The sequence below is a fragment of the Heliconius melpomene genome, chromosome 13, assembly GCF_056956725.1.
Source record: "Heliconius melpomene rosina isolate 202511_hmr_F chromosome 13, ASM5695672v1, whole genome shotgun sequence".
Taxonomy (NCBI): domain Eukaryota; kingdom Metazoa; phylum Arthropoda; class Insecta; order Lepidoptera; family Nymphalidae; genus Heliconius; species Heliconius melpomene.
The window spans coordinates 18,099,133-18,111,575 of NC_140401.1; the positions used below are offsets into that span (position 1 = coordinate 18,099,133).

The 12,443-nt window shown below is 34.6% G+C and overlaps 1 protein-coding gene across 1 annotated transcript; it reads right to left on the reverse strand.

Annotated features, from left to right (window-relative positions):
• Positions 1-1,630: 1,630 nt before the first annotated feature.
• LOC146533234 (apoptosis-inducing factor 1, mitochondrial-like) lies at positions 1,631-10,602 on the reverse strand. The gene is made up of 16 exons (XM_085196367.1): positions 10,506-10,602; positions 9,971-10,179; positions 8,782-8,925; positions 8,632-8,692; positions 8,182-8,318; positions 7,925-8,052; positions 7,128-7,315; positions 6,658-6,843; positions 6,053-6,205; positions 4,879-4,961; positions 3,677-3,802; positions 3,202-3,378; positions 2,897-3,015; positions 2,544-2,667; positions 2,111-2,235; positions 1,631-1,746 (listed from the first exon to the last, which is right to left on the reverse strand). The coding sequence occupies exons 1-16, from the start codon at positions 10,600-10,602 to the stop codon at positions 1,725-1,727; spliced, it is 2,079 nt and encodes a 692-aa protein (XP_085052493.1). The 3' UTR covers positions 1,631-1,724.
• Positions 10,603-12,443: the final 1,841 nt, after the last annotated feature.

Consider the following 12,443-nt stretch of genomic DNA (forward strand, 5'->3'; position numbering starts at 1 on the left):
GCGTTAGAATTTCAATCTGAGAAGTGAATTATTTTATTTCCTTGTTCTATACTCTAGTAAGAAGACATAGACAGAGATGGGTTCCGCCACTCAACACGTAATGTCTCGATAATTAAGTCTCGGAATACCGTGTTAAACAGATAAAATATGGGTCTATCGGGAGAGAAGCCAAAAGAAAATACTTAATTACATCAGTAAGATTCGTTATTTGTTATATGACGTACAACCAACGTACGCCAAACTTTGTAGAGTCTTTCTCATGGAGGACGCTGGACTCTAACATTTGTAACGATCTTGTTAAAAATTCGCCGTAGAATGTAGTTGAGTTGGCTGTAGGACACTCGGACATATTCCTCAGTATATGAGGCTGGGCATACTCGTAGGTACAAAACTAAAATTGGGTCTACGATTTTTCGTATATTTTTTTATTAGTGTTAAGTCTCCATCCCCATTAAGACACGTTTCCCACTTTCCGCCGAATTCTGGAGGCATTGTGTGTTGAGTAGCGGAACTACACTAGTAGCGCTACACCCCTCTATTCGGACGAGGTAATTAAAATATTTAATATTTAATGACGTCGAGTGGGAAATGAACCCACCATAACCTGTCGCGCTAACAGTCTCACGCTTGTGCCCCTGCGCTACGACTGGTCTCTTATTATGATGATAAGCTATTATATCTATTTTATATATAAACCTTATTTTTATATCATTTTGCCTATTAGTAAAAAAAGTATTTAAATTCTATACGAAATGTGTGTAAAACGACATAAAAAAATATTATTCTGAACATACGAATTCTCTCAAGAATGTTATTTAACTTGTGGAACTAATTCAAGTATACATCTTAAAGTTAAGTCAAAACTAATCTATTTGTACGGCTTTCTGCTATTTTGGGTGTTATTTAATGTTTTGTTTTACGGTTTTCGGAAATTAATGAAAAGAAGTCGTAAAAACAAAGTTGCGTTTAATTACACTTCGCATTCATGTACTTATGTATATTTGTTTTGGATAGCGTTATTTGTATTTTTAAATAATATACATATATCTATAATATACGTCCATCGTTTGGCAGTGCGACAACGTGTGACTGTACCTACATAAGGCACTTATGGGTTCGATTCCCATAGAGAGAAATACTTATAATCAAACTATTACAAGCACCTAGCTTCGTGAACAAACAATAACTGGCGCGGCGTTTGAGTTTCGCCTCCCAACACGCCATGTCTCGATTACACCAGAGTGAGGGAAAAAAATATAATAATTCATTTCCCCGAAAGGAAATCCAACTTAAAGCTGTGGGACGACCGTCTTAATGCATAAAAATAATTTTAAAAAACAGTTTTACGCTGTATCCCGTACACAGCAGGGTAGGTCAGAGGGAACTTAGGCATTACGTGTTGAGTGGCAGAACTCAACGCCGCGCTTTGCCTCGACACCAGTGCGAAGAAATGGAAATATACATTTAAATAAATATTTCATCTCCTCGAGTGGTGATCGAACCCACAATCAGGTTTACAGTCATACTTTATACCACTGCGCCACGACTGGCCTCATAAAAATAATATTAAATCAAAGAAATATTTTTTTATATAATAAATATAATTTATATTTTTAAATTATTCAAAACAGTTACAACAACATATAAATAAGGAGCAAATACCACTTCATACATACGAGTACGTGAGCAGCTGGGTCGCTATGGTGTCCTGGATTACATTGTTTTCAATACGAGGCAAATTTGCTCCTGCAAAAAAATACAACATTTAAATAGAAATAAGTGAAATAAATAAGTCACTGAAAGTAATTTTCTCCAGCTTCAGGTAACCTGGAAATGACCCTTCGTTCCCACTACACTTCCGTTCCCCACTTTCCGCCGAGTTCTTATCATGGTTTTATAATTTATTTTTATTCTGAATATTTTTTTATAAACTTAACTCTCCTTTATATATTAATTATTCATTTTTCTCCACTTTTCTAAGACAAAACAGTGCGTTGCGACGACTAGACGTTATATTTGGAAAACTTGTCATGAAAGTTAAGAGGAAGTATCCCAACATTAAGTTCTCTCTTCGTACTATTCTATATACGGGATACAGAGAGACATTTACTTATCGAAGCAGATCGGTGGCTTCTTCATCTCTTCCTCGCTGAGGTAATCGCATTTAGTTTCCGGAAAGCCGAGCAACTCAGCCAGCATATTTATATCTTCGTAAGTGGGTCGAGCTCGAAGTATCTGATTTTAAATTCATTTAAAAAAATTAAATGTGGTATTCTGCTAGATAAGCTATATTACTGTAAAGTCGCATTTAAATCCTTTCAGTAGGTTTTGCGTGAAAGTTTCACACTCATATGGCAAATACTTAAGTGACGAGTGGCGATAAACGATCCCGTGGTGGCATGTTGGATTCACTCTTCATATTGATTACAATTATATATGTTAATCTTTTTTTTAGCATTTCCATGCAATATTAGAGATTTTCGTTACGTATTTAACTATGCATAGTTTAAAAATTTCAAATAGAAATTACAATAAAAACTAACTTCAGTAGTGACTGCATATCTGTCGTCTATGGGCGGCATGTTCCAGAACACGACGCCCACCACCGTCTCGTCGCGCAGGTAGAACAACATGCCGCGCTTGTAACGGTTTTGGTACTCGTCTGATCTGTTTATATTATTATTGTATTATTAAAATGCTTTTTTAAGAAATAAAAACATTAGAAAAGTGATAAATAATGTGAAGCTACTGCTTAAAAGATCTAATACCATTTTTATTTGTCATGTGTGAATATTGTTTTACCCGCCACCCAACATGCACCGCTATCTTAACTAGGTTCCCTCTGCATACCCTGCTATATGCGGGATACAGCGTGAAGTTAGTGAACATAAGGTACTTTTTATAGCACGGTCTATCCCCATCCCCCGTGGGAGCCGGGACCTGCGGCTTGGGGTCCTCGTTGCACGGCTTGAATAAACCCACTGTGGGCATACACGCTCCTATCTCTCCGACACCCTGCGATCACATCAAAAAGAGTGTAAATATAAAATTTGTAATTTCACTAACATAGAATATGTTATAAAAATGAATAGTTATTTATATATATACCAATAATTAAAGGCTTATTTTATTTTATAATAATTAAAAACAAATATAGATACATGCAGTAATAATAACTTTAAAAAATAGACAAAATGTCACCTCCATATTCAAAGTCTCCCCTAGAACCAGTCTAAAATGCGGCTCCATGTTACACGGTACCCAGAAGCCGGTCATGTTGGCGCCCGCGATGAGTCCCTGCTCCTGCGCGTTGCCGTAGTGCGTCAGCCGCAGCCTCGTGTCCTTCCACTGGGAGTAGAAGCTTGCTGCGTCTCCTGCCTTTTAAACTTTACTTTCAAGCATTATCCTTACGAATGATTTCAAAAAACTTTTGGTTTTTACGTTTTGCATAACTTAGAAATCTAATAAGTGGCTGAGCCCTTCCCCGCGCTTTGCCTGGCTAGATCAGGAAAAATCTTAAATTTAAATATTTAGCAACACCCATCGGTGTGGTTTCGATTTCATAGAATAAATATTATTATATTATATGAAAGTGAAAAGATGTTGTCAAATACATCGTTTTTTTGGTCAGGCCATAAATCTTATATAACTCCCAAAATATGAACCTACTACTTACCACATACAAATGAGTCCTAGCTTCCAATTCACTGTTAACCAAATAACCACCATTCACAGAGTCTAATTCCAGAAATGATTTTTCCGCCATTTCCACACGAGGTTCCGTACCGATTGCGACGAACACCTACACACACACACACAATAATATTGATAGACATAAATCACTTATATAGGAAGACTTTTTTCATAAACTTAAAAATAATCTTATTAAATGAGTCTTCAAAAGTAAGACAAAGAAAAAAAAATAGTTTAAACCTACGCCACGACTCGCCTCAGCCTCGGTTTGGTAACGAGATAAAACGCGGTGTTGAGCTCCACCACTCAACAATGCCTCCAGAATTCGGCGAATAATGGGGAACGGAGTGTCTTATCACTGAATGGTACTTCTACTAGAAGGGTACTTCTACATGTGAGATCAGCGCGAAGCTATAAATAATGTGTTTTTAGTTATTTAAAATTTTGGAAGCGACAAATTTGAAACACATTGCGGAATTTCATTACTCATACAGGCACGTATACTCAGAAATTGTTAATAACGACGCCTATGAGGTGAGCTTCCATAACCGCGACATAGCTTTACACTAGTGGTTATTATACTAGAAAATTATTTTTGATATTAGTATTAACAAATGTTAGAAATAAATTATATTTATAATATTGTTTTAACAATGCATACTTCAGGCCAGTCGTGGCGCAGGGGCACAAGCGTGTGACTGTAAATGACGGCCTGTGGGTTCGATTCCTACTTGAGGAAATTAATAAAATTAAATTTGAGTTCCACACTCAATGCGCAATGTTTCCAGAATTCAGACATTTTCCGCTGGGAGCGGAGTGTCTTATCACTAAGTTCCCTTCGCCTACCCTACTACATGAGGGATAAAAATAAGTAATATTAAAGAATTAAACTGTTAAGATACTCCATTTATCACACTGGGTCCTGGACGTTCACGTTGAGTCCATCATTTTCGTTTAAGGTGCGGAACCTAACGCTGAGTCAGCCCAGGGAACAAAAGTAGAGAAACAAAAATATCTTTGAATCTAAAAATCTTTTATAATGTAAAATCTCAAATAACTTTTTTTATTTCAGCTTTACGCTGCATCCTGCATATTTCAGAAAAGGTAGAGAGCTAGTGTTAAGACCCTCCGTTTCCTCATTTGGCTCAAAAATGATAAAAGTTTTGTAGTTAATTGACTACTTACATAATCTGTGACGAGAGATGATCCATTAGATAATGTGAGTTCAAGTCGACCGTCGGGGGTTTCAAACGCATCATATATTTGAGCTGTACGACATCATTTAAAAAATATATCTTCGTATAAAGTAGGTTTTTACAAGCACTTTTTTTGATTAACGATTATAAAAATGTCAGGAATGTATTTTCTTTATATTTCAGGTTTTTCCTTTTATCACGCTTTGTAGGACGTTAAGGAGAAATTAACAAAAATCCTATCAAGTATAACTCCGCTCTTCATTCTGCGGGAATTCAACAATTTGTGTAGAGTGGCGGAACTCAACGCCGTGATTCATCTTACCAAAGTGGAGAAATGGATGTATTATTAAAAATACAATACTTTGCAGTTAGTAGCTGTTTCAGTTTGTGCGCCATCGGGCTTTAAATGTATGTCAGTATAGTTGGTCTTATTAAAAGCTACCACTGGGTCGCAGAGCAATTATGCTGAGAGAATAAAAGAAACATAACAGTTGCTCTTTGAAATTGTTACCTTTACAATATGCTTATAACAATCATTAACCGTACTCACATCACATATGAGCATCTATTGTATTTATTTCTATACATTATCGCTATTCTAATATTTTGAATAAAAAAATATAATGTTAATATGTATTTTATAATTTTAAATAGTAGATTCGTCTGTTCTTCAATATATATTGTTGCTGGAAAAATTTAAAATCGTTTGATCTTAAATGTTTCTAGCAACTTCTTATATATCACAATTAGGCGGAAAGAGAGGTATGGAAGTGTCATTAAGACACTCGACAGAGTAGACGGACCAGGTTCCCTTTTCCTACACTGCCATGTGCGAGATACAGCTTAAAATAATATACACCTACACAGATTTTATTTTTAAAATATGGGAGATATTTTTTAAAAATATGTCTATTATAAAAATGGCCTTTTCTAGTGAAGAGAATCAAGAGGTAAAACAAATGATTAAACACTTGTTGCTTCATACTTTGTCTCATGAGACTGACGCAACGAAGATGTTCAGTAAATCATAACATCCCTTGATTTGAATTCACGATTACTGTTTAAATTCAAACAATATAACCAATTACTTAGTCAGTTTTTCAATAATACAATACCCCAATACATATCAAAAAATCTATTATAATTATTTGTACACAACTCACTTCTCGGAAGAACAGTTACTCCTTCAGCTTTAATTTTCTCAGTGGCCCATTCTCCGATATATTGGGGCAAAACTCCGGCCATTATACCGGTGTCCTTTATTATATGAACTATTTGAATAGGTTCTTCGTCGTCTTCACGTTCGGTCTGTTTATCTATTCAATAATATTTTTTATCAATGGGCAATAATATTATACAAATGGCTGAATATAATATTGAATAGGTATTTTTTTAGTTTCAATTTTAGCCGTTAAAAGTAGGCAAAAGGAACGAAATAATGTAAAAAAAAATTCGGCATTTAGGTGATTTTAAGACATATTTGGAAACTAGGAAAACTAAAACAATTTAAAATAATACATACACATCGATCGACATGTCCATATATCTACAATAACGAAACGCAAAGAGAGTGAAACGTCATACTTACTTCATTCATTTACTATTTAAGGTGGCATATTGTTTCATGGCCCTGTATTTTGTCTACTTATTTATAAAACATCTATATCATAATTTAATTATTAATATATTTTTACCCCGCATAAAAGAGAATAAACAGAGATAGGCTTTGATTCTAAGTTATTGTTCAATAATAAAGGAAATATCATACTCATTCTTCCCAAATACCAAGCCAATTCACAGCCCAGGAAGCCTCCACCCACAATGACGACGTGCTTCGCTGTCTTGACTTGTCTGTAAGCGATCTCTAGGTCACGTATGGTTCGTAGCGTACACACTTTGTCCCGAACTGGTTTTGGAGCTGACCTGAATATACTTAAGTTTTTTGCTTTTGCTCCTAAAATTATTTGCGTAATTGTTAAATATTATTAAAAAACGAGTTTGTCAAGACTAGACTAGACTGAAGAACATATTCTAATAATTATGATACTGATGAACTGATAATTCGTTCTACTAATCCTTGCTACTGCAAAGACTTGTAAACAACTTCCTACCCATGTAGTCATTAAAATTTTAATGAATTAGCTCGAATGGTTGGCCGGTGTCCGAGATTTGTAGGTTAAGCATTAAGCATTTTGTTTATCAATATGATATCTATTCACAAGCTGCTTAAATACTTACCAGGTGCAATCAAACATCTTTCATAATATATGGGCTGTTCCCCACACATCGTATTCACCCAAGCCACGTGGTCGTCAGCATCCACCCTGCTGACGCACCAACCCTTTGCCATAGACAATGCTGGGCCTCTCTTCTTGCGGTAAAACTTAACTGGATCCATGAATTGTGAACAGTCCGCTAAATACATACTGAAATTGTAATAATTAGAAAAAAATTATGTAGATCATAAATTAAAAGTGGATTTTTAGAATAAAAACTAATTTGTAAATATTTAGAACATTCGCGTCCGTAATAAAAAATATTATACAGAATGGAAGAGGCAGCGCTTCTTTTATTGAAACTGCATATAGGGTAATATATTTCAAACCCACACCTAAGAAATTAATCAACAACACAACCTCAACAGTTTGGACGTAGGATTTTTTTTTTTCATTTCACGATTTTTATCCATCCTGTATTTCGTGTAACGCGCACATACGTGTGCGACGTTTCCGATTTGACAGGTAAGTGTGTGCGTGCCTATGTTATACTTTACAAATGCCGTTGTATTTTAAAACGATAATTTTATTATTTATTTTGTTTGAAAAAATAACTTTTTCATTTTTGGGAATTATTTTTTTTCCGAATTGTATTAGGCTTTTATAGAGTAGTTAAAACTGTGGTTTCATTTAAAGTGGCGCTGACAATTCCATCCTGTATACAATTAAAATTCTTTAAAAACTATAAGCTAAGTATTATAATAATTTGACAAAGCTAGGACAATGACAATAATCACAAAAATATCTTTCAGTACTTACGTATGCCGCTTTCCATCTTCAATATAATTTAATTTAGGAAAATCTGGAGGCTCAGGATTCCACCACATATGTTTCGACATAGGTGGCCGCATGTATGGTAAGCTATCTTCCTTGCTGATGAAAAATACCTGAAAATATTATTTATTGTTACTACCTACTTGCATTAACTTCGTTCAAACATGAAATTATTTAAATTTATTCTGTTTGACGAATGTCAAAGTTAGAATTAACTTTTCAAAGCAAGCTTTAGACACTACCTTGGCCGTTTTATCATGTTCCACGATAGCTCTATAAGCTGCCCAGCCAGCGGCTCCGGCGCCTATTATTAAATACTGAACACACGCCGGTAGATCCTTGCTATGGTACGGATATTTCAACTTACGTCGAGGACGCCCTAAAATGTATAATTGTTAATTCTATTGAATCTTTACAGGTTTCAATTGAGTCTTTAGAAAATTCTATTGTTGACGTCATTATGGTCACTCGCAGTCATTCGAAGGATGTTTATGTTATAAAACATTTTCTCCGTTGCAGCAAGACAAAATACGGAGTTGAGTTGGTACCTGGCATCCAACTCCGATATAACGTTGTCTCAAATATGGACTTAAAATGGTCAATAGAATGATGTATATTTGTTTTCCCACATAATGCAACTCTGCAAGAGATATATTGAATAAAAAAAGAACACTTTTATATTTGCAACTTACATTTAACTACGTTTTCACTAAGTTTTTTCTGCAATTCATTCCACAAGTACCATTTATAAATCTGAAAAGGCAATTATTATGGAAGTTAACAATTAATATGACTATAGAGTACTAACTTTCAATCAATCTAAGTAAATCATTCTAACTTACCAGACCCATGATGCCAAAAAATGAAGCTAATGACCAGACGTACACCCAGGGGAAGGGTGGTGGCGGGGGAGGAGGGCACGGTGGCGGATCTGGTACGGGCTTTACAGAGCACGGACCCTTTGTCCGTGCGCAATCAATCATAGGCTGAAATTGTTTTAATTTGGATGTGATTTGTGGATCTGTTTATGTTATAAATAAAAAGATATCATTGGGAAATCGATTTATTTTAAAACTCTTTAACATATTTTTTTTATTTTTACGTCATCAAAATCAGAGCCCGCTTATGTGAACTGTTTTTGAGTGTCATCATTACTATGTATCTCTATTTTCCCAAGGTCTTCCTTTTCTGCTTGTTCTAAAAGTGCAAGTCTATCAAGGGGTTTCCAAGGCTCGTGAAACGCATATTTATATTTCTGTCTTCCATGATAACCAAGTTTTCGTAATGGTTCGCGTATATCATCTGGATTTGGTAGTTGCTTTGGTTTCTCTTTTCGATAGTTGGGATGAATCATTGATGAATTGTGGAACAGGCCCTGCATATTAGTATACGGGGCTTCAAAATTTATTTGTGGATTATTAAACAGCTCCCTCGAATCTTCACTTAGTACCTCCTGCCGAAAAATTATTTGTATAACATCCTATTCTTAATGCGGTAATTTAAGTGCGTTTGACGAAATCTCTTTCAGTTAGATGGTATGGAAATAAAAATTCCTTACCAACTTCTCAAAAACTAGACATCCAATGTCTTCCTACACCAATCATCGACGTCTCGCCTTCTCCTTTATCTGGTCTAGATTTACGCCTACCAAATAGGCTTTTAAGATAGCCGAAGAACCCAGGACTTTCATGCTGCTCTTCCTTCTCGCACTGTTCCTCAGAGCCTTGGGGACATTGTTGACCTGGATACTGATGGCCGTGGCCTTGTTGGTAATTGTGCTCGTGACCTCCAGGCTGGTGCATGGTGAATACCACTCCGGTCCACTGAATGAAATGAACAAAGCACAAGCTGGATTTCATTACAAATTTGAATACGGGCTCTGATTTCGTCTAACGCACTTTTAATAAATTCGGAAATCGGGTGATATTTTTGGGTTATATAAGACAAATTAAAATAATTTGGTCTTTTTTTATCCTTATAATTTAAAAAGCAAGCAAGCAAAAAGCATTTTAATCTAATGAGAAACTATACCTTAGCGTTACTAGGGGGTAGAGGAGGAACCACAACGTCTGGAACCTTTATTCTATAAGGATCATAATTAGGTGGTTGAGGCTCTCTGGGACATTCTGCACGCCAAGCAGGGGGACGTGGATTGTCTTTAGGCCAAGGTTCTACCTTCTTTCCTTCAGTTTGAGGCATGCCTTTGCAATCACCGTCCTTTGAATAATTTCGTGATGATCCTAAAAATTCATGTGTTTAGTGTTTTTCAACAGCTTTCTATGTATCAAGTAAGAGATAAGAGCAAACAATTGAAAAAAATAGTATTTTCTAGCTTCTACTTGACTCGTTTTGAGATAGCGAAGTTTGGTAAAGACGACAATAATAACTCTTGTTTTATTAAACCTTTATTCTTAGTTTATGGTGTTCTGTTCGTCCCAGTTGAGCACTATTCATGTCACCAATGTCACATGGAGTCAATACCCAATAGTCAGCCGAAGTGACTACACCTAGTTTTGTACTGGATATAAAAATCGTAGGATTGTTATATGTATTAGTATACACTTACCTAAAACAGTTGAAATTTCCAAAATACCATTGTTACATATTACATAAGGACTTATACGCCGAATAGGATTACAATAACGGAACGGACAACCCAACATTTTGTTAAATAATATTTAAATTGCACTAAAAATTTATTTATTCTGGATATTTTATTTGTATGTTATTTTGTTAAAAGTTTGAAATTTGGACATTTTGAGATTCGTGACATTAATTAAAAATTCGAACAAAAGTGTCATATAAGTTTTTTTAATGGTTATTATAAACCAAAGAGTTTCCATTAAAATAATAGTAGTAGATGAACAGCATTTTCTAAATTATTTACGGCAATTTCGACAGAAAAGGCTGCAAATGACTTAATTACCTACTTATAAGGATGGTTAGAGATACCAGTTATAAAGTTAATTAAGTAACGAGGTCGAAGCGTAGAAAATTTTAATTTTCTCAGTTCTGCTACTCAAGGCGTGATGCTATCGTAAGGTAGAAAATCGAGAAGGAAGTATTTTCACGCCACATCCTCTCTGATCACTGTGCAGCGCAGATTGCCGGCGGGCTGAGTAGGCTATACCGCTATAGCTCAAGACGGCACTCCGCAGATTTTTAAGGGATATAGTGTATATAGGCAATTTGCAGGATTTTTACTTTATTCTATCTAAGTAACTCATAATATCCTGCGTAAAGATAACTTTTACCTGTCTGTAAAGAACGAATAAAGAATTATTTGACAATTTGTACATTTTGGTATCCAAATTAATAAAAAGATTGTTCGCTTACAATTGACAGAGTTGATTATTTTTATTAATGTTTATCGATTGAACTTCATTTTTTGTAAGTAAAAAGTACATTACTCTGCTTTCAATAGCTTAGAATCTGCTCATAAATTCTCCCGCAAGTTCAAAGAAATAATCATATTGCAACGATAACCTACGAACTGATAATTGCCAGTAAGTACCTCTAAGAGCTGCAAAATCGCAGCTTGAAAAAATTAAAATCCGCCACTGCTCTATTACATGCGGTAACGTTTTTTTTTTCAATATAGTTAGAGTAAAAAGATATTACACTTAGGTGTTTTTATAAATTCTTTTCTAAGAGTTCTTTTTTGCCTTAAATGGAGGACAAGTCTTGACTAAGATGGATAATTAAATTATTTTGGAAAATAATAAAAGAAAACTCAATAATAACGAAAATATTGAATCAATTTTATTTTGTACAAAACAACTCAAACCGATTCTATAGTTACGTTTACACACATCACTTATCACTACATATAGTAGGTATATGTACAATTATTTGGAATTTATACCATAATAATTCTTAATACAGAAAACAAATTATGTTATAAAAAAGTGTAAAAAAAGAAGCAAAACGTGGAGAAAATATTGAAAATTTCAAATATCTTATTTATTTATAAAACTATTTTTAAGATTTCAATAGACATGATGAAGATTTTTTAACTAAGTAATTTTTAGAATTTCCTTTTTAAGCAAAAAAGGAACTCTCATAAGATCACTTTGTTGTCCGTCCGTCTATCCGTCAAGAGCCATTTATGTCAGAAACGCTTGGAAATATCGAGTTGAAATTCAAACCATATACTCAGATCTACGGTGCCTTGATTTCCTGAAAAAATCGTGTTTCTACATTTACTTGAAAAAAGACATAGCCTAAACGGACATGGCCTAAACGGTCATCGCAAAATATCGCAAAAAACGCGTATTTCCAAAGTGGGGCAAACTTGGTATTAAAGCCGCGAGTTCAAGTGAGGTTTCAGATGAAAAGGCTGGGGCTAAGTTTAGCTTGATTTTTTTGAAATTTACTTATCTGTACTAATATTTAAAAATATTTTCAATATTTAATATATCTTTGGTTATTTCGTTTCTTTTTTTACTCTTTGTGTAATTGTTCTATATTTAAGCAAATATATTAAAAATACTTGTTACAATCT

Bases quoted from the DNA above. Each gene is read 5' to 3' on its own strand.
- LOC146533234 (XM_085196367.1), bottom strand. From the start codon at position 10,602: ATGTTGGGTTGTCCGTTCCGTTATTGTAATCCTATTCGGCGTATAAGT. The intron at 8,053-8,181 runs GTAGTGTCTAAA...TAATATTTTCAG, and splicing joins AACATGATAAAACGGCCAAG to GTATTTTTCATCAGCAAGGA. The intron at 3,379-3,676 runs GTAAGTAGTAGG...AAAGTTTAAAAG, and splicing joins CTAGGACTCATTTGTATGTG to GCAGGAGACGCAGCAAGCTT.